At 38.4% G+C, this 20,964-nt stretch overlaps 3 protein-coding genes across 18 annotated transcripts in view; all 3 read right to left on the reverse strand.

Moving 5' to 3' along the window:
- The window catches only part of laptm4a (lysosomal protein transmembrane 4 alpha), a 10,161-nt gene extending 5,952 nt beyond the window's left edge, over positions 1-4,209 (reverse strand). Inside the window, exons 1-2 of the mRNA XM_034900368.1 lie at positions 3,940-4,209; positions 683-803 (exon numbers count right to left, since the gene is read on the reverse strand). Of these exons, the coding sequence (XP_034756259.1) occupies positions 683-803; positions 3,940-4,068 (250 nt within the window). The 5' untranslated portion in view covers positions 4,069-4,209. The remainder of the gene's footprint in view (positions 1-682; positions 804-3,939) is intronic.
- Positions 4,210-7,619: 3,410 nt separating this feature from the next.
- On the reverse strand, positions 7,620-11,072 carry LOC117961577 (syndecan-3-like). 2 transcript variants are annotated; one of them, XM_034900371.1, is made up of 5 exons: positions 10,924-11,072; positions 8,537-8,615; positions 8,348-8,412; positions 8,116-8,221; positions 7,620-8,033 (listed from the first exon to the last, which is right to left on the reverse strand). In XM_034900371.1, exons 1-5 carry the CDS (start codon positions 10,984-10,986, stop codon positions 7,870-7,872), a joined length of 477 nt encoding a protein of 158 aa, XP_034756262.1. In that variant the 5' UTR covers positions 10,987-11,072; the 3' UTR covers positions 7,620-7,869. The 2 variants fall into 2 exon arrangements, with proteins under 2 accessions (XP_034756262.1, XP_034756261.1); XM_034900370.1 differs by having other exon boundaries at positions 7,622-8,033; positions 8,321-8,412; positions 10,924-11,069.
- A 560-nt stretch (positions 11,073-11,632) lies between these two features.
- Positions 11,633-20,964, reverse strand: part of pum2 (pumilio RNA-binding family member 2) — a 23,042-nt gene continuing 13,710 nt past the window's right edge. For 8 of the 15 annotated variants that reach the window (XM_034900351.1, XM_034900347.1, XM_034900345.1 and 5 more), the window contains 9 exons: positions 19,227-19,494; positions 18,963-19,092; positions 18,679-18,813; positions 18,400-18,537; positions 17,989-18,114; positions 17,646-17,717; positions 15,273-15,394; positions 14,626-14,818; positions 11,633-14,126 (listed from right to left, as the gene is read on the reverse strand). In XM_034900351.1, the coding sequence (XP_034756242.1) occupies positions 13,995-14,126; positions 14,626-14,818; positions 15,273-15,394; positions 17,646-17,717; positions 17,989-18,114; positions 18,400-18,537; positions 18,679-18,813; positions 18,963-19,092; positions 19,227-19,494 (1,316 nt within the window). In that variant the 3' untranslated portion in view covers positions 11,633-13,994. The remainder of the gene's footprint in view (positions 14,127-14,625; positions 14,819-15,272; positions 15,395-17,645; positions 17,718-17,988; positions 18,115-18,399; positions 18,538-18,678; positions 18,814-18,962; positions 19,093-19,226; positions 19,495-20,964) is intronic. The other 7 variants (XM_034900358.1, XM_034900355.1, XM_034900359.1 and 4 more) reach the window with 3 other exon arrangements.

The raw sequence follows: 20,964 nt of genomic DNA on the forward strand, positions 1-20,964 counted from the left end.
TGGAAAAAGGCTGCAATGAAACAAAGAGTGAAAAATTTAAAGGGGTCTGAATACTTTCCGTACCCACTGTATATACTAACACTGCCTCTGCAGGCTGTGGACAACCTCCACTGCTCTGTGTGCTGGCATGAGCCTGCTGTGGGAAGGTCAACCCACCATGGTTGTTTCCCCTCCTCTCCCGCTGAGTCACCGTTTCAGACAAATGAAGAAGCCTTCACCGAGCCAAACCAACAAAACAACCACCAGCTAGAAAGAAAAAGGCACTCTGGTAGCCCTGCCGGTTCTGCCCTGGCACATACAAACACACACCTCGGACAGACACAAACCCTTGAAGAAAACACAAGGGAACAACGGCGGGACACGACACCAATAACATTTTCAGACATGCACACAGCACAGCAGTGATCGGTTATCCTCGTGAGTTGTTTTGTTTCTCAGTCAGTGGGGGAGTTTTTCTCCCTGTAGAAGATGAATCAAATGTTCGACCTCAGCGTAACTGCTGCTCAGTGAAAAAAATCCGCTATTCACTTCTAAATCCAGTGCAGAGAAGATTTACTCAGTGGGAAAACTATTTTCCCCTGGACATCTTAACAGAATGTGTTTGCTGTATTAATGTTTGGTAAAATTTCCAATGCAGTATGTTAGCTCTTACAGTAATTCTTATGTAGCTTTCACTGCTTACCAGACATCCTGTCAGAGGCAAAGTAATGGTCGATGACCTCATACTGCAAGTCAATAGTGGGCACGTTCTCTGGGTGGGTCACAGCTACAGTCAGCAGGATGCCCATCAACAGATTGACTACCTGAGGAGAGGAAGGAGATAAAAATGAGGCAGTGCTTTTACATGTTTTAGCACATAGCTTACAACATTTTCTAACAACAGTTTGGAATATGTTTCAGATTGAATTCCTCCCTTAAAGGCAGCCATGGGTTTCAGTTCATGTTAATCCTGTGGGGAAGTCAACTTGCCAAGACCTCGATGTTAGGCAACATTACACTGAACAATTTATCTTCCCTTTTTGTCATAGTTACTTTATCGTTAGGTGGGAATCTAGTTGTGAGGAGGAACCATTTAGGGACTAAAGGATGCTCCAGCATTCAAGCTGCTGAGAGGCCTTTCAGTCACACGATACAGTATGTTGATACTGTGAAGAAGACCGTATACATGCTCACGTGAATGGAAACTACTGGTTATCTGGAAGGAAGAAAATTAAAGTTATTTAATGCTATGAAAATCAGTTGGCAATGTAAAATGTAAGTTATTGTGGTATACTAAAAATAAGTAGAAGTGGTCTTTCATTGCTAAGGAAAAAATATTACAGGTAGGTCATTTTAAATTCATCATTTAGGCAGATCCTGTTTGAGGTCATTGTGTACAAGGAGGACCATGTTGCATTTTTTCCAACCTAATGTCCACTCGGCTGAGATTAACGTGTCTACATATCTGTATCCAGTAGGTAGGCTCTTTGGCTTCTACAAATTCAACAGATGAGGATGCATCCACAGCCTGAGCAGCAACCAGAAACACTACAGTTTTCAAGGTTTTAAAGTCTGTTCCACTTCAAAATTTCTAACCTTGGTTTTCTTGGCTTACATGTCTAATTAGAGTTTTCCTGGATTGAAAAGACGTTTCCTTCAGCTCAGGCTGTAGCTGCAGGCTGTGCTGGAACTAAAAACTCATAAGCTGGAACAAGAATGTCCTAAACAAAACAACACATTGATGCCAATTGTTACACCAACATTGTATCTACAACTCAATGTAGGGTGGATTTAACTGCAGAGAAGTCTTGTTAAGTGCTTGTGTTTATCGGTTTATGTGTTCTGATGAATTCAAGGAGAAAAAAGTTGGGAAAGCATAAGATAAAATGTATTAGTGAGATACATTTAATAGAATAATTTAGCTGAAGAGAACATCATCATAATTATAATTCAACTCAAATTAGTAAAACTGCAGAAACTTGTATTGTACACTTGTGCAGACAGACTAGAGGATACAGCCTGATCACCCTGACCATCAAGTACCATAATTAAAAGTGCAATATAATTAGAGGTGTTCAACGCCTCCAATACTGTCTAAAATGCTAGCATCAGCATCGGGAAGAAAATCTATATTGATGTAGTTTATTTATGCTCTTTTTATGTTGTAACTGACAACAGTCAAACTGGATAATAAAATAAAGTTCTGAGGCGTTCATTGCTTGAGAGTTTAACCTGAGGCCGACCGACAACAAAGACAAAAATCATATCACAGCCATTCAGGAATCGTAGTATACAGTACGGCTGCTCAATTATGGGGAAAAAATAAACACGATTATTTCGGTCAATATTGAAATCTCGATATTTGAACACAATTACTCGTTGACTTCTGGAAAGATTTTGCAACCATTAATGTTAAAAACGATAGATAACTAAATCAACAGTAAAAAAACCACATACAACTGTTACATTTGCCATAATACTCTATTAAAACTATATATTTTTTTTTAAAATTCAGAACACAAGAGAAAAGAGTTTACTTGCAAAACATAATGAGCTAAATAATTGTTTTCCTCGATTACTCTGTTTTTGTGACCATTGGGAAATCATAATAACGATTACATTTCATAATTTTTTTTTTTTAATTGCACAGCCCTAGTATACAGTTGTTAAAACATAATAAAATTTATGACCCACTGGTATCGGCCGATACGCAAGTTCAGGTATCAGAATCAATATCAATAATAAAAAAAACGGGTACCGGACAATCTCTAAAAATAATATTGTATAATCATGTGTTCTCCATGTTGCCATTTCAGAAAAGGTCTTGCACACACCGTAAAGTCTTTTTAGCAGTCACACATATTATCAAAAACTCTTGTCTCTTTAAAATATATTAGCTTTGACAAAACAAATAAATGAGTACAAGTGATGAACAGTATGTGGGATTCTTTGTTTGCAGTTGGGTTTTGTTTCGTTTTTATATTTATTTGTGTTTTTATGATTGTTCTCCGAGTGGCGATCCAAAGTAAGAAACACTGGGCAAAGAGTAAATATTCCCAAGAATTTTCAGTTATTATTTGAATATGTAGACTTCTGTTTGTCATCCATTGAGCTTCTTCACATTAGTATACCCGCAAACCAAAACGTGAGCACACGATTTTTCCGTTTCCTTGTGTTGCAACATGTTTCAGATTTTGTGGAAATAGAGCAACACGGCTCATGGGTTTATATGAGCCAAGTAACGTTATCGTCCAACTAGCTCAGGATTTTGAATGCAACCAAATCCAGGAACATCGGTTATGTGACGTTGTAAAAACAAGAGGGGATTAATTAAACTGTGAGTTATATGAAAGTGCTGAAGGAAAGAGAAATGCTTTATAAAACGAATTAGATTAAAACCTTCGTCTTTTTAGAAAATTATGTTACAGTGGAGTCATTCAGAGTCAAGCTTGTTATGGTTTGATAACAGTTAGCGTTAGCAAGTCAGAGTAATGTCGGCTAGCTTGCGCTAACGTGCCACATACCGTCAAGTCAAAATGTCACATATTTTAACCCTTCTGGACCCAATCGACTGCTCGTAACTAGCAGCGATATGCTACTTGTCTTTGGGTCAGTTTGCCAACCGCATTTTCAAAATTGAGCAAGTTGTATCGATAGAAAGAGTCACCTATTAATTGAGTTAACGCTAGGTCAGTCAAACCCTTGGCCAAACCCGAAATGATAGCAGGCTCAGGCTAACGCTAGCGTTCTGTTACCGTCAACTCAGCATGTAACGGTTGTTTTAAAATGGTCGAAAGTAGCGCCTAGCTAACATGGGATATGCCGACAACAGTCATTATAAACACATTAAGACAATCTGGGTTACAGTCATTATGTAAGGGGCTTCTTTAGCAAACTTAAAACAGTTAATAGGCAATGCTAGCTAGCATTGGCTTGTCACCCATCAACCATTTTACGTACCATGTACCATGTTCCCAGGATGATAGTCCCCGTCCGGACATGGCAACATCCACAGCACCTAGTGGTGTACAATCTGTCTCGACTTGGTTTAAAATGATGCATGTCCTCCACAAGCGTAGGAAGAAACATCGGGAGAACTTGTCGTGGAGGAAAATAATCTTCGCAGCATCAACAGCCAGCTAACGAACACAGAGGAACGCCCACCACTTCCCCTGACAACCTGCAGCGCGACACCGCGGTAAAAAACAGACGCTCTGACTGGCAGTGAGAGGCGGGACCAGGGGATCACCTTTGACAGACATGGGTTTAAACCAATTGGCTTCAGGCCACGTTAACGCTAGCTGATGCAAAAAGATCCTGAACAAAATTCTAAACGCAACACTGTTTTTGCCCCCATTTTTATGAGCTGAAATCCGATCTAAGACTTTTTCTAGGTACACCAAAGGCTTATTTCTCTTAAATATTGTTTACAAATCTGTCTAAATCTTTTTTTAGTGAGTACTTCTCCTTTGCCAAGATAATCCATCCACCTCTCCGGTAGGGCATATCAAGATGCTGTTTAGACAGCTTGATTATTGCACAAGTGTGCCTTAGGCTGGCCACAATTAAAGGCCACTCTAAAATTTGATGATTTATCACACAGCACAAGGCCACAGATGCAAGTTTTTAGGGAGCGTGCAATTTTCATGATAACTATGTCAACCAGAGCCGTTGCTTGTGAATTGAATGTTTATTTCTCTACCATAAGCTGTTTCCAAAGGTGTTTCAGAGAATTTGGCAGTATTCAACCGGCCTCACAACCACAGATTACGTGTAACCCTACCAGCCCAGGACCTTCACATCCAGCATCGTCACCTCCACGATTATCTGAGACCAGCAACCCAGACAGCTGCTGCAACAATCGGTTTGCATAACCAAAGAATTTCTGCACAAACTGTCAAAAACTGTCTCAGGGAAGCTTATCTGCATGCCCGATGTCATCAACAGGGTCTCAACCTGACTGCACTTTGTCGTTGTAAGCAACTTGACTGGGCAAATGCTCACATTCAATGGCGTCTGGCACTTTTTTGGAGATGTTCTCTTCATGGATAATCCCTGTTGTCACGGGCAGATAGGCGACAGCGTGTATGGCATCGTGTGGAACAGTTTGCTGATGTCAACGTTGTGGATCAAGGCTCATGGTGGCGGTGGGGTTATGGTACGGCCAGGCGTATGTGGGGTGGATGGATTATCTCGGCAAAGGAGAAGTGCTCACTAATACAGATTTAGACAGATTTGTAAACAATATTTGAGAGAAATAGTCCTTTTGTGTATGTTTGAGTTCAGCTGATGAAAAATGGGGGCAAAAACAAAACTGTTGCGTTTATAATTTTGGTCAGTGTAGTTTAAAAAAAAACTCCAGTTATTAGCTTTTCCTTTAAAAGGACAGTCTGGGTTACCAAACATGAAAAGCAGTTCATTGCCCCAGGGTACCAGATCTTCAGCAGACCAGTGAGGCAAATTGTGACAATTTCATTGTTTGCTTTTAATACTGCTAAAGCAGATTATAAGCAACAATTGCATAACTGACACAATCTTAAGCCCCATCTTATAGAGGGGCCATTAGCTAAAACTTCATTTAAAAGTTGTTTATACAAAATAAACAACACACACAAACACACATATATAAACACACACATATAATGTGTGTATGTACGTACATACTTCACATTCAAAAAACACTGCAATCCTCAGTCATCTTGCTGTACTATGGTGTAACACGCACTGTGCAATAATAATAGTAAAAACAACCTTTCATGAAATCCAAGCACACTTTACAGAAATTATTGTGACTAACTTTAGCTAAGGGAGGTTGTAGACGGTGGTGAACAGGTGGTGTTATAATAAAAATAATATAATACAATAGCATGTACATATTGTAATGTCCTGTCATTGTCATACGTACATTTAAAAAACTGTATACTCTTAATATATGCTCATAAAACATAAAAATGTAATGAGGATAAAACTAAAAAAAATTGTAATTTATTAAGAATTATGGAATACACAAAAAGTACAAATATAATTTCATGGCACATACATAGACGAGATTATGTGTTATATAGGAGCAGGCGATCATAATTCAATTTATACTTCATTGTTATTTACATGTCATGTACACCCTCAAATAAGTTTCCCCCAGATTCTTCATTCATATCTCATAACACATGGACTATTTCTCTGAATGTAATGGGGTTTAACCATTAGCCATAGTGGATCAATTATTTTTGGTATAGCCAGAGCTGTAGACAGGATTTTAGAAAAATGCATTAGTCCTGCATGCAGCGTTGATAGGCCCTGTTACACCTGGTATGTTACAGAGGAGAGATGTTCACAGCAGACATTTTGACTTGTCCTAGTAGTGTTACTGATGAGGTTAATGATGGCTCTGTTCTATTCAAGTGTCCCAGTGAGATGTGAGTGTGACAGTGAGCCAGCATGCACAATACCAGCCCCATTAAACTGATGCATGCAGCTAAATGGAATTGGACCGTCATTCCTAATTTTATTTTATTTCATTTTTTTCCATCTGTGCTTTTCTATTGTTGCATGTCAAAATGTCTTCCGTGAAAAGACAAGCATTTTCTGTATGAAACTATTCAGGTGAAGAAAATATGTTTATGAAAGCAAACAAAGCTGCCACTTTAAAACAATAACATAGCAAAGTGTATCATACCTGGTTACTAATTAATTAATCGCATATTATAGCTTTGACTATCTTCTTTCAACCATAAACAAAAGCCATAAAAGATCAATATGCACTGGCTGACTACACTTGCTTTCCACAAAATAAATTATCAATGAACTGGAAAAACATTTGCATTAAGTACAAGAACCATAGAACACCTTAGAACAGAAGCTTCCCAATTCTCAACGACCCCTTACAAGATAGAAACTATACCGGGGACCCCTAACAAGATAGAAACTATACCGGGGACCCCTAACAAGATAGAAACTATACCGGGGACCCCTAACAAGATAGAAACTATACTGGGGACCCGTTACAAGATAGAAACTATACCGGGGACCCCTAACAAGATAGAAACTATACCGGGGACCCCTAACAAGATAGAAACTAGACCGGGGACCCCTAACAAGATAGAAACTAGACCGGGGACCCCTAACAAGATAGAAACTATACCGGGGACCGCCATGTGTATGTCCCTTGGATTGATTTGACTATTTTTTTAACTTCTGTAGTCTCAGTTATGCAAAAGAACAACAAAATGTAAGTGTATTATTTAACATATTCACACATTCTAAGAGTCACAGGTTAGTTAGATTAAAATGTCATTTTTATAGTAGTTATTATAGATTTCAAAATTAAAATAATGTTTGTTGAACTATGAAGCCTTCAGAAATCGAGAAATCAACTCTGGATAGGAGAAACAACGGTCTGAGTTTTTTGCATTACTTTAAACCAATCACAATGACTTTGGGCGGCGCTAAGCTCCACACGGAGAGACAGTTGCTCTGCAAAATGGTCTCTGGAAGGACCTTGTTTTGGCGGAAAATTTGCACCCCGCTAAAGAAAATGCTACATGCAATATTAAATGAAGTTAACTTTTCACACAGAACAGTAAAGTGAGCTATTAAATAGCCGGATACATGGTTAAATTTAATTTGCTCCTACCAGTGTATAGCTCGGATGTACTGTACATTCTGGTTGCTGTTTGTTAAAGTGACTGGAGTTTAGAACGTAAACACAATGAAAGCAGAAGGTGAGGGACATCCAGCGGAACGGTCGTCTAACATCATGATAATTTATATAAAAGAATTTGAAAGCTTTCCAAAGACGGCCTGCAGGGTGTCACAGACTTCTGGGGGTCCCTGGACCCTACATTGACAATAATTGCCTTTATACACAAACATTATTGTGAAAGTTTTAGGTTAAACAACAACGTGTTCCCTGTCTGGTCTGTGATAATCTTCGTCTGAAGCCCGCTGCTGGCCCAGAATATATCCTCCATTATCTTTCTTCTGCCATTTGTAGATTAATAGTGCTGCCAGTGCAGCTGCAAGTGCCACTCCTGTTACTCCTCCTGCAATAACAGCTGTAAACATAAATGACAGAGTTAGAATACAGACGCACAGTGGATTGCTCAGTTAAATTCAGCGTACCATACTGCAAAGTACCAGTAAAAACTTCTTTGTTCTCCAAGAAACCCTTGCTGTTTGCCACAAAAACAAATCCTGATCCGCTGTCTTTGTGTGCACCGTCAAAATTCAGGACTGAAGAATCCTAAAGACAAAAGTAGGAACAGTTGCACAACTTTATTTCCTGCTCTGCCATCTACATTATGAGGTGAAGAAATGGTGAGGTCCGTAAAAACCACTGTACATGGAGTGTAGTCTTGGTTCCACCTCCTGCGTTTCCTGCAAACGTTCGGACATCTTCGCTGTTGGGGTTGTACTCAATGTTTTCCATTTCACCTGGCGTGACAAAGAGCATGAAATATGTGTTTGGTTTTGGTAAAAATAATGACATGGCCAACAGATACAACGTTAAGTGGATTATAACTATGTTATAGTCATTGTGTGTTGTACGCAGCATTACCTTGTTGTGACCAATCCCCAGAGCCAGAAATATCCAGGTCATATCCTGATCCCTCCAAGTCTCCAGGAAGGACAGGAAACTAATTTCATGGAGAAAAAGTGATTAGGATATCTAAAGATGCAGACCACCACAACATTGTTTCCTGTCTTATTATCAGACACATGAAAAACAGACAATAGGTGAAGGAAGCCTATAAAGGTACTTTCCTTAAGAGGACAATAAAGAAATGAATCATGTCTCGGATACAAAGTCCCATTCAAGTACCACAATCTCAATAGCACACTGTGGCTGACAAACCCATAGTGATGCAATTATTATCACCAATAAACTGTAATGAGTAGAGAATATAGCTCGAATTAAATGGTAAAGTCACTCCACCTATTTGGAAAAGCGATAAAAGGTAACAGAACATAGAATCCTTTGTTTGCACTCAACACATTTTTTTGTGAGTAGCTCAACGTGAAACTTAAAAAAAGCAATTACAATCCTTTCTTTGAAAGTAAACAATCCATTGAATACTATTTTCTTAAACAGGGGGCATTTATTTTGAAAACTGTACTGGATATTGCTTAGTTAGACTAATTGATAGGGATTAAATGGCCTGTATCCACTGGAACCACTGTTCCTAATGACGAGGGAGGGAATTATCGATCTATACTCCAAAAATTGGGTGGAGGAATTAAATAACATTTATTTTAGAAAATGACAAAGATCTGCAGCTGAGCACTCAGCAATCTGAACAGCCATACTGGGAAAACCCCTACTAGAAAATAGAATGTGTCTTAGGTACTTCCTTCTGGCTGTGCTGCCCAGCTAATGATGTTTACAGCTGGAAACATTTGTCAAGCAGGACTAGGGATCAAAGGGATGAAGGGAATCTTGTGTTAAACTTAAAAATGTCCCATAGTTTGTGTGTTTTGTCCAGTGTTAGGCTTCTTACCACCGTCTACAGACATGAATGCAAGATGAACTTTTCCTTATAGGTGGGTGTTAGCCTTGCGATACACGGGCCAATCGGGGCTGGACTCTTGTCTATTGCATGCCGAGTGGGTCAAGGATGAATGTCACTACTAATTTTTAATCAATAAGTATAAATAAAAATGAATCACCAATAATGTCAATGATCCATCGATTATTTGAGTCATTTGTAGAGCAAAAATATATATATATCTGATTTCAGCTTTTACCATGTGAGGATTTTCTGTTTTTCTCTTTTCTGTGTTATAAAAGGAATACCTGTGTTTTTTGTATTGTTGATCAGACAAAATAAGCCATTTAAAGATATCAGCATTAATCATTTAATAATACACTGCATGGCAATTTAACATGCATGGGGCCAACTTTTTATTCATAATAATTACTTTAGATATTTTAAGCATGTGTTCCTACTTCAATACTTTTACTTGTGATTTTGAGTGCAGGAACTTTACTTGTAATGGAATATATTTAACATTGTGGTGTTCCTATCTTAAGCACTTTTTCCAACATTGGAAATATTGGACTTTTTACTGGATATTTGATAGCTGTAGTTACTAGTTACTTGGCGGATTATAATTTGCATAGAATGTGATAGACTTCTTAAATGTGATACACTGTTAATTAAGAGAGTAAACTATGTAAATTATATATTTAAAGTTATATAATTAGCGTACACATTAATGCATAAGTATATGCACAATGGTATGGGAATAGTGGGAGCAGGGCCATTCTGCCTAATGAGCACGTTTTCTACTTTTGATACTTGAAGTAAATCCAACTGGTACTTTGATACATTGGTGTACATTTATCTAAATCAAACTTTGAACGCAGGACCTTTTCTTGTAATGGATTATATTTTTATGTCCACCAGTACTAATGATGAAATATATATTTAATTGCGGAACTTAGAATATCTGTTGTATGCCCTACTAATTTAAGGAATTCCTACTAAAGGCTGAAAAGCCATTAGGAGATTTCGGTATTAGACAACATGGGAGGTGTGATGTCCTCTACTGAAACAAACTTGTTTTTTATTATTGATATCTTTAATTCTCTACCTACAAAAGTTGATCTGAAATTGAGTTTTAAGGACCGAAACGAACGCCAAAATTAGTTTCTAATGAGTGTTAAAAATCCATTATTGATTAAATTAAATAGACGTGATTAATCAAATAAGCATGAATAAATCCGATTATTGTAGCCTACAATACATGTAGGTAAATGTACTCAAAACTGAAAAGATTAAGACATTTAAAAAATATATATAAATCATATAAACCAAATCCCAACAAACAATAAGATCGTAAACACTAACACTGGTTAACTTCAGGAAGTGAGAAAGGTGAGCACATCGACGTACCGTCTAGACTGTTAATACATCCGTGGTTTTAACACTGAAAATGACTTACCGACATATGGATAGGATGTAATAATCCCAAAGCTAAAAACAAAAAAGATACAGATATCCCCATGTTGCAGTTGAGTTGCTGTCAGTTTATTTTGCCCTCTTCTTCCTCCTCCGCAGGTGTTTGATTGAACCTCGAGCCCAAACCCCGCCCACTAAGAAAACATGTAGAACCTGAGGTGTTTACAGAGGTCACCTGAAGAAAATATATTCGTGTGTTGTTTTTAAAATCATAAAATGATGCAATGGACCTGTAGAACTTCTATAAATGTCCTGAAACTAAAAATAGTAAATGGAGATGCAAGAAATTATTGGAAAGAGAGCATAGCTGGAATTATTAGAGTACATTTACCTCTGAAATGGAGTGCAGTAATAGCATACAGTTCTACAAAATAAGATTAGGATACAGCTGTATTTCTTCCATCAATTGACTCTTGATGATGCACAGCTGATCTTTAATTATTATAAGATTTCGAAAATCAATTGAAATGTAATGGAGTAGAGGTATAAGATAAAATACTCTAATAACTAAACATTTTCCCTAAAATACAGTACTTTAGTATACCCACACACACACATCTTAAGTTCCTAGTCAAAACGTTGGTACAATACTTAAAAAATGACATCCGTTAAAGCACATGTAGCAATATTTCTGGGAATAGCTAAAACAGTATGAAAATAACGTACATGAGGAAAAACCACAATAATGCTGGTCAAATGTTAGAAGAACAGTTTAATCATAGTCACAATTCTGCTTCCAAAAATGAGTTGTTTTCTTCATCTAACATCTGGAAATGTACATAAGGCCACCTGAAAATGTACATGACTTTGACAGTGTGACAAAACTCATATGTTCATATTTATATAATTGACAATATTTTACATTGCTTTTGCTTACAAGGTAGAAGCTGTTCGAAAATACAGCACTCTTCTGTACAAAAATAATTCTTGTCATATCCTGTGAAGTTTCCATGGTAGCAGAGAGGACTAAATGCAGCCTCAGTTTTAGTAGAGTGTTTTGTTGTCTTCATTTTAAACTGTCACACTTCAGAAAGACGAACAGTGGATGTTACAGCTCTGGTACAAATAGAGGCTGGCCTTTCCCATAACAGATTAAAAACAAAAACCATGCCAGATTGTGAAGCCATAAACCTTTTTTTTTTTTCTCCTTTAAAATAACACTTGATCAAATAAAACTGTATACATTATATTCAAGGGGAAAGGAGTGATGAATATACACACATCAAAATGCACATTTGCCTTTTTCTCCCCAAAAAGTGTAAAAGACATCCCATTTACAGCATAAACGTTTACAAATGTACAACTGTACAGACGAAATAAAAGCATCACTACAAATTTAGAGCAAGGCCTGCCAAACACCACGACTAGACATTTTTTTCTTCAATTAAACTAATAATCTTACACATTAACTGCACATATACTACATGTATTCTACAATTATTCATATGAAGCAAAAAAGCCATCACTACGAGCATTACAGGTGAATTGTCTAGCTTTCGATGGCCCCACCAGCCTCCATCGATGCACTTGCATACTCAACCAAATGAAAAGTTTAAAAAACAAAAACAGAACCATTAAAAAAAGGTTCTTTAAGTATCCCTTTCTTCAGCTTATCGCACTACTTCTAGTTCATTTCACCTCTGCTGTTTAATGCTGGGATAAGCTCCACTTCACAATATATATATATTTTTGGACTACACCGACCTTCAGGCGGTGGGGGTTCCATCATTGCTGCAAGCCCCCTACCCAAAAGCAACAATTTACTCTTACATAAAGATGCTATACATTGCTAAACTACTTCTACGCAAGAGATGATTATTCAGTACATAAAAGATACCATTTCTAGGGCAGTGTTCATCTCAAAGTACAAGACAGATAAGAGGTTACACAAAACATGATAAAGAAAAAAATCATTCCAAGGATTAAAACCTGTCACAGCATGCAAACACATACCCACTCCCACCCCACTATCCCCACAAAAAGCCCCCCACTACGGTCATTTCATGTTAAGATTATACCAGGTTACACACTTACTGTATAACCAAACCTCATGCTCTACTTCTATAAGTTAATGGTAGCTTTTTATTTTGCATAAACCCCGAGTGATCACCTGGATGAGGGATAGACGGCTCAAATGGGGCTCAGTGGATGCAGCAGCTCAGGTTGGTCAGTCTGTAAAATTAAGTACCGAAACTGTTCAGATAATTACACCAGGCAAACTACAAGCTCCTGGGGTAAACAACACCCCTCCAAATTAGCCTGGAAAATGAGGCAAGAATAAGCCACCACTGGAAATCACCACCTTGGACTAAAGCACCAATCCCCAAAGCAAAGCTCGCACACAGGTCTTGAAGACCTCTGGGTGTCTGTGGCACAGGACACATAGTACTCACCTGTGGACGGAGGGGTTTAAAATCCATCCATACTATGTAGTGCTATATTATAAACTAATCCATCAGCTGCTTTGGCATGGGAAAACATGTTTACTGGTCATGGGATAATATACAAATATAATATTCAATTGCCTAGACTTAGAACAGCTGACACATATGACATAAGTCTGGTTACAAAACAAGTGGAATTGTTTTTTAAAAGGATCACTCAGTTTAGCCTTATAAAATCACTTGCTGGTGTTAATTGTAGGAATTGGAAATTTCAGCAAATGTGTATAAGTTTTTTTTTTCTACAGAGAATTTACAAGGTAAAAAACTAAATGTACAAGAGAATATGAAAACCAGTGAAATACATCAATTACATCATTAACAATGGGCTTGTGCTTTACCCAGGAAAGAAAAATCGGCCTGCTGACTGTGGGGGCCACTCTAGGGACCTGCACCAGGGGTGGCAGAGTGGCAGGGATCAGTTGTCACAGCGTTCTTAGGTGAAGTTGACTTGTCTTTTTTTTCTTCTTTTTTTTGGTAATTCCCCAAAAATGGGATAACAGAGGATGTCAAAGGCTAACCCCTATGGCTAAGGAGCATCTCTCGTAGGAACAGGGGGGGTTTGGGGCTCGTACTCCTCCACTTCTTAAGGGGACCCGGGATGTTGACATGACTACATGAGGCCGTTCGGGGGGCCACCGATGGGACCCAGTTCAGATCCACTCTTCATGTAGTACTTTTCCAGCTTAGCCAGAATGTGCTTCCCGTAGGTGTACTTACGTAAAGTGGCTATGTGAGGCCGGATCTGAGAAGGGAGAGATTGCAAATTTCAGCAGATTCAAAGTAGAACTAAAATGATTGGTGATTAATCAATTAATTGATCAAAAACTTTATTTTTTAATTTTCTTTTCTGAAGTAAAAATGCCAAAGATTAAATAGTCCCAGCTACTAAAATTTGTTTTACAATTAGTCCTTTGTGAAAGTAAATTACATATTTCTAGGCTTGGGACTATATTAATTACTCTGATTTTGGAGAGAGGTTACCAAAGGATAATGTTTCCACATCTGGCTAGACAATCAGATTGGCTCAAAGTCAAGAGTCCAGTTTTCTGATGTTAGAAGTTGAAGATATATTCGATCATTGGTATAATGTATTTATGGAAAAACAGGAGCAAATTTTCTGATTTTTTGCACTTAGTCCAAATAATAAGAACTCTCTTACTAGCTGTGTACCCTTTTGATGTGCATTTAAGCCCCCTCATTCCATATCTACATAATCACACAGATTTAGTAGTTTTACCAACCTTGTGCATGATGATTTTACGCTGAGCAGGTTCTGCCATGTCAATCATTCTTTGGACAACGTAGTTGGCATACTGGTCCTTCATCATGGTGTACAGGGCGCTGTGGGGCCCGTCTTTCTGGCAGCACACTTCATCTATCAGCAGTGCTCTCTCTGCACGCGAAGAGTGGATGACACACTTCTCCACAACATTACTAAGGAAAAATAGAAGGAAAAGCTTCAATTACAAATGCATTACAGAGCAGAAGGAGTCACAGCACTGACCAGTCATGGTGGATGCTTTTTACTTTTAATCTGGAAGGCTGAATGTTTGAGTTAGTTTCTTTTCTGTCCACATTGTATTTGTGACACATTCACAAATAGAAATGTAAGGCCTGTAAGATTTGATGTATTTTGAATTGAAGTTCCAAATTGCAACGGCAGCAGGTGTATTAAAAAAAAATGTGTCAACATTAAAGTTATTCACAGACCTAACTTTACCGATGTATGTGGGGTTGGAATAAAGCTCTATCTATCTAAATATACACTGTATATATATTTTTTACAAAATCAATCGTGATTGAAGAAAAAAAATAAAAGAATTTATAAAATAACTTTATATAATAAAGTCTTTAAATCTGTCACTACATTACAACATATACAACTTACCTTGCAAATTTGTGTTGGCTGAGGACAAGAACCTTTCCCCGAACCTCTGCGACTATCTTGCTCTTATCTTCTGGTCGGCCGTGCTCCAAGACATGCTGAATGACGTAGTTCCCATACTGATCCTGCAGGGGGTAGTGGAGGTATGAGCTCAAGAAAAAAAATTCAATTTCAAATCGATTACCACAAAAGGATCCGTGCGACACCCATTAATCTGATGCTCATGCACTTCTTTTCCCCATTGGTCTTAAACGGTGCGAGATAATCATGCATCTCTACAATGATGCAAATTAGTGACACCCCTATTTGTCTTCCAAATGCTCTTACGTCATCACTGCTGAAGGTCAGACAAAACAGATGCTGCCGGTTTGGAGTGTTGCTAAATAAACAACACAACCAATAGCATTGTTGCCCCTTCAGAAATGGGTGATAGACAGTTATGGGTGTAATTTTAGTGTGACAAGATAGAGACAGGAACTCACCTGACCAAGCAACAAATAACTCTGAATTGATCTTGTTAAAGTAGTAATTTGTTTGGTAGGTAATGTGACCTCCACCTTTAATTAGGTAGTTTCTGCCTAAAAAATCCATTTCCTGTCAATCTGTTTTAACAAGAACCTGCATTATTTTGTTCCTGGACTTGACTTTAACCCAAGTACTGAAGGTCAAGGTGAAGTGATTTAAGCACTACTAATGGAAACTTTAGTTTTCCAAAAAGGTTCAAACTCTCTGTAAGCTTCTATCAAACAATTACAGTGAAATCAAGAAGATGAAAACAGGAAACCAGATTGATCAGGAGATGGTTTTGGCAAAGGGGAGAGATATTATCAGACAGCAGGCAGGCATGTGCCTTGTGAATCCTCTGTGGCATAAAGCAAGAAGAGGGAAAAAGCGAGAAGAAGGCGGCTCAGTGGGTTAGGAGAAGGCCTGTAGTTGGAAGTTGAAGAACTCTCTAAATGTTAAATTAGATTCTTGACAAGGGTTGCAAAATTCCAGGAATATTTAAGGTGTAAACTTACCATGGGAATTAACGGGAATAAAATATAAGACTTATTTGCTCAGGCTGTCTTTACCATTATCATGTGGACATAATCCATTAATTTGCCAAATAAATCCATTAATTATACATACAATGTGAAAAATGTGACATTTGATGAGTTAACTAATGGGGAAAGGTACAATTTGGGCAGAGTGCAAACTTAAAGTTTAAAGTGAAAAACTCATTCATAAATGTATTACAATAATAATTCCCATGCTAAGTTATCATCAACTTTTACAGAGGAGCAATAGAAAGCCTCCTGACTGCTAACATTACAAACTGGCAATGGATGTGTATGGCCCGGGACAGGCAGCAGGTATGCAAAGCCGCCCAAAACTTTATTGGTATCCATCTACAGAGTATCACTGATATTGGTGACTGAGGTGCCTGCGCAGATCCCAAAAGGATATTTAAAAAAATAAATAAAAAGGTGTAATTCTAGGGCTGCAAGATCATCGTTTTTTGTGTGTTTAATCTGTGTTTTATTTACTCAATTAATGGATTAGTTGTGTTGGTCTATAAAATGTCAAAAATAAATGGAGAAAAATACTGATCAGTGTTTGTTAAAGCCCAAGATGATGTCCTTAAAGGTCTTGTTTTGTCCACAACTCAAAAGATATTCAGTTTACTGTCCAAACAAGTGAAGAAACCAGAAAATATTTACATTTAAGAAGCTGTAATCAGAGAATTCTTTTCTTTTTTCATAAAAAAAAAAATATATAAAAAAATAATTCAACCGATTAATCGAGTATCAAAATATATGGAGATTAATTCAATAGTTAACTAATCAAATCTTAGCAGCTCTAGATAATACCCGCCCCAGCAACAGCTTGTTCACCCTGCTGTCTTCTGGCAAGTGAGACAGAAGTAACTGCTACCGTTTTTGTTTTTAAATTTATTTCACTTCAGTAATGTAATAAAAACTTACAAGAAAGCATGCAGTCCATTGGCTCAGACAGTGCAGTAGTGTAGCTGCACATGTGATGGAACAATGCACTGTGCATGCAGAGGGTTGTACTTTTATTGAAGTCCTATTAAATGGGAGCTGGCAAATCTGTACATGTGATGGAAGAGTGTGCTTCTTAATGCACTGCATGGTTAGAATTCAATGGGCAAACTTTTAACCCAAACATGAAAAGTCAATTTTTTTAAATGACATTGTTCAAAAACTCCCCAAATTCCCAAGCTTAAGTTTCCTTGGAAATTTTCCGACCCTTTGCAACCCTATTTTTTTTTTTTTAAACACAAGAAATGATTAAAAAAGAATAAAAGAAAATGAAAAAGGGAAAGAGGAAAGGAGCACAGGGACATCCGTGAGAGAGGCAAATTGCTCTGACCTTGAACAGTGCATCGCGGGACACTGTATAATAAGTTTTGGGTGTCATCTCCAATGATACGCCTTGATATTTCTAGATGGAATAAGTGAGGGGGTAGGGTGGATGTTTAAATAATCACATATGTCAGATGTAATGACAGCTAACAGAACAAATACATTCATCCTTACACTTAGCGGACCACAACTACACAGGAACAATGAAAACTGAAAATATGAAATGCTAAAACATGAAGGAGACATGCAAATACAACAAGCACACATCCCAATGATCTGTCACATCTAACAAAACCATGTGCAATCAATGTGGGCTTAAAATGAGACAGGTTGGAGACAGATGTGCTTACCTGGCCCAGCTGTTCAGAGTGCTGATGCAGCTCCTCCAGGATGGGCAGAGTCTGCTCCTGGGTACAGTGCTCCAAAATCCTTTGGATAACTCTGCAGCCATAGGGGTGTGTGGAGAGCACAAAGACCTGTGAAGAAAGAAAGAAAGAAATAAGAGCTAATCAATATATAGGCAATTTCACAAAAAAAATATTGTATGGCTGCAGCATTAAAGCTACACTAAACTGGATGAAAAGGTAATACTATGCCCGTGTTTATCCTTGTGATTATTTTACCTACCGAGCTATGGAATAATACAAGAAATTGCTTTTTTCCCCTTACAATTACGTTAAACTAAATGTTTTGATTACCTAAATGAAACATAAGTTATAAATGACTGGCAGCTGAGGCATTGCCCATGATACTAAACCCACCTGTCCTTGGAAGGCATCAATAATAAACTGTAGGGCCTGAGGCTGGACACACTCGATACACTTCTGCACCACGTGATTGCCATTCTGGTCCTTGACACACTTCAACACATGGCCGTCCAGTTCACGGACAATGTCACTCTGAATTGAAGACATTAGGGAAACGGGGGCGTGATTTTAACAGATGTCACTGTGCTGAAATTGAGGTTTGCAATATGTTGGATTGATTTAAAATCGAAATACATCCAAAATACTGTTAAAAAGAAGTATAATCCCACTTACAATTACCTGCTGGTCTGAGGAAATGGACTCCAAAGCTTTCTGAATAACCCTGCAACCATACATCTGCAAAGCCAGGGGAAGGACGTGTCCACGGATACGTGTTGCCAATGCCAGCTTCTGGTCTGCACTACCAAACTGCAAAACCCAAAAGACAAACACACTATTGCACACGTGCTACAGAAAATAAAGTCACTGTTCTAGATAATCTAGAAGTATTACTGTATTATATACAGTGAAGTATATTCACTGTAGTTAGTGAAATGACACCTAGAAACAGTCCAAACCTCAAAGAACTTTTGGATGACATAGTTCCCAAATACATCAGTCATCAGTTGGTATGCTGCTTGCAGAATCTCTCCAAACACCATCTGCCTCTCAGCTGGAGTGGCCCTCTCTAGCTTCTGCTGGATAAATCTAGGCATAAAAGATTGAAAAAGAAAGAGTAGAGATGAAAAAGAAATTTGTCAGACTTCAGTACAATAACACAATGCACTCCCTAAGGTTTGCAGTTTAAATGGTCAAAATGGAGTAGCATATTTTTAAGCCACCTGGATCCATGCTGGTCTTGAGAGAACTCCACCATGTGTCCTGGCAAGTCACGGAGTTGGAGGTTTGGGAAGCGGTTGTTCCTGAAGTCTTCTAGTAGGCGGCTGCGTCCGGACGGCATGACATCAGAGCGACTGTAGCGGGGCCGAGACGGAGGGAACAGCTGGCTGCTGGAATTGAAAAGACTAGATGTCCCTCCGGCGCTCCGGTACTTGGCCTCAGCTCCAGGTGCTGCAGAAATGTAACGCCCGCTGCCATTCGTGAGGCCACCTAGGAATACAGAATGACCGGAAAGTATTGTATTACAGGCAGAAATTGACCATGATTGTTATGAATGTAACGGTGCATGCCTTAGGACGCAAGACAAATTCCAGAAAAATATTATATATTTTTAAAATAATAATTCTATAAAATGAATGATATTCTTTCGACAGCAGTGGCCATTAGCTCAATGGTGTTTTTTAGCCCCTGATGTCAACTTCCAGGCAGCGCTGTGACCGTTGACTTCAAGGCACGTAACTTTTACCATGTATTGGCTAATCCCATTGCCTGGCATTGCTGCCTGGAAGGCAACGGGGAACAAGACACCAAATACACAGCCAGTAGCTCCAATGAACATTGCCGTCTTAATTGGTCTTTCTGCCTTTGTTACTGGGGAACATACAACTTGAGAGATACTCTCATTAACATCAAAGAAAGGAAGCACATGGATTAGACAAACTGAAGTGGGCCTTGAGACAATCATCTTCCGACCACCCAGCTAGACCAGCCGGTTTAAGCTCCACCAAGGGCGATGTGACCTGGCTAATGTCTGGAAAGTTGAATGGATGAAATAGGACTTAGGCTGGCCCAGCAACAGAAGATCGGAGACCGTTGTGCTCATATCTTTCAAAAACATTGCCTCATTGCACCCTCCCGTATTAGCGTGTTCCACGCTGACACAGCGCAAAACTCGGGTGGGACAAAAAGAGGACTCTGCGTCTGCATTGGCAATGCAAGGTAGCATAGTCAAAGTTGAGGGGCATTGTTTCTTTTATGTTGAATCTTTAATCTTAAGTTGCAGGCCATGTCTTCCCAGAGAATGACCCAGTGTTTTTCTGGCTGTTGTTTACATTCTTCCTGAGAGGAATTCTTTTTTTTGTGCAGCATAAAAAAGGACTGCAAGTGCATTTTCTTTCGCAACCCTGTGTTGTATGACAAATAATATACCTTGAAATCAAATCATTTCAAACACAGCAAAGGCCCTTTTTCCTCTGGTAAAGCATAGTACATATTATAGCACAATAGTGAGTGAACAGGGGAGTAGTAACGTTACGAGGCAGAGAGCCAGTTGCTAAATGAGTCAAATTAACATCAACCTTCATCCACACAAAGCAAGTGGCTCGTTTTCTGTAAAATTATGTGGCAACAGGGTAAAATTAAGGCAGAGTTAGCAAGCTAACATTAGCCAACTAACACCGGTTGGCTGGCTTGCTGGTTCCGCCGTGTATGCTGCATCACTTACAGAGAATGATTTAAACTGCGGGCAGGGTCTAATGTTAGCGGTAAGCTGAACCGCTTTTCCTAGATCTAATGTTAGCTGTCCACCGTATTCTTTTTCTTCTAAAAAAAAAAAGAAAAGAAAAAACGTGAGTACCTAACGCGAAATGACATGGCCTTTTATTTGTTTAGGTTTTAACTTGGCCAGTGTGGCAAGTCAATTTCTCTTCAATTTATCCTACAAAAAAAAAAAAAAAAAAA

The sequence above is a fragment of the Etheostoma cragini genome, chromosome 18 (assembly GCF_013103735.1).
Source record: "Etheostoma cragini isolate CJK2018 chromosome 18, CSU_Ecrag_1.0, whole genome shotgun sequence".
NCBI lineage: Eukaryota > Metazoa > Chordata > Actinopteri > Perciformes > Percidae > Etheostoma > Etheostoma cragini.

What these genes read in the sequence shown, in the direction of transcription:
- LOC117961577 (XM_034900370.1), bottom strand. Translation starts at nt 10,986, where the DNA reads ATGGGGATATCTGTATCTTTTTTGTTTTTAGCTTTGGGATTATTACAT. An exon ending in TACATCCTATCCATATGTCG is followed by an intron (nt 8,616 to 10,923) that starts GTAAGTCATTTT and finishes CCATGAAATTAG; the next exon opens with TTTCCTGTCCTTCCTGGAGA. An exon ending in GAACAAAGAAGTTTTTACTG is followed by an intron (nt 8,034 to 8,115) that starts GTACTTTGCAGT and finishes TTATGTTTACAG; the next exon opens with CTGTTATTGCAGGAGGAGTA.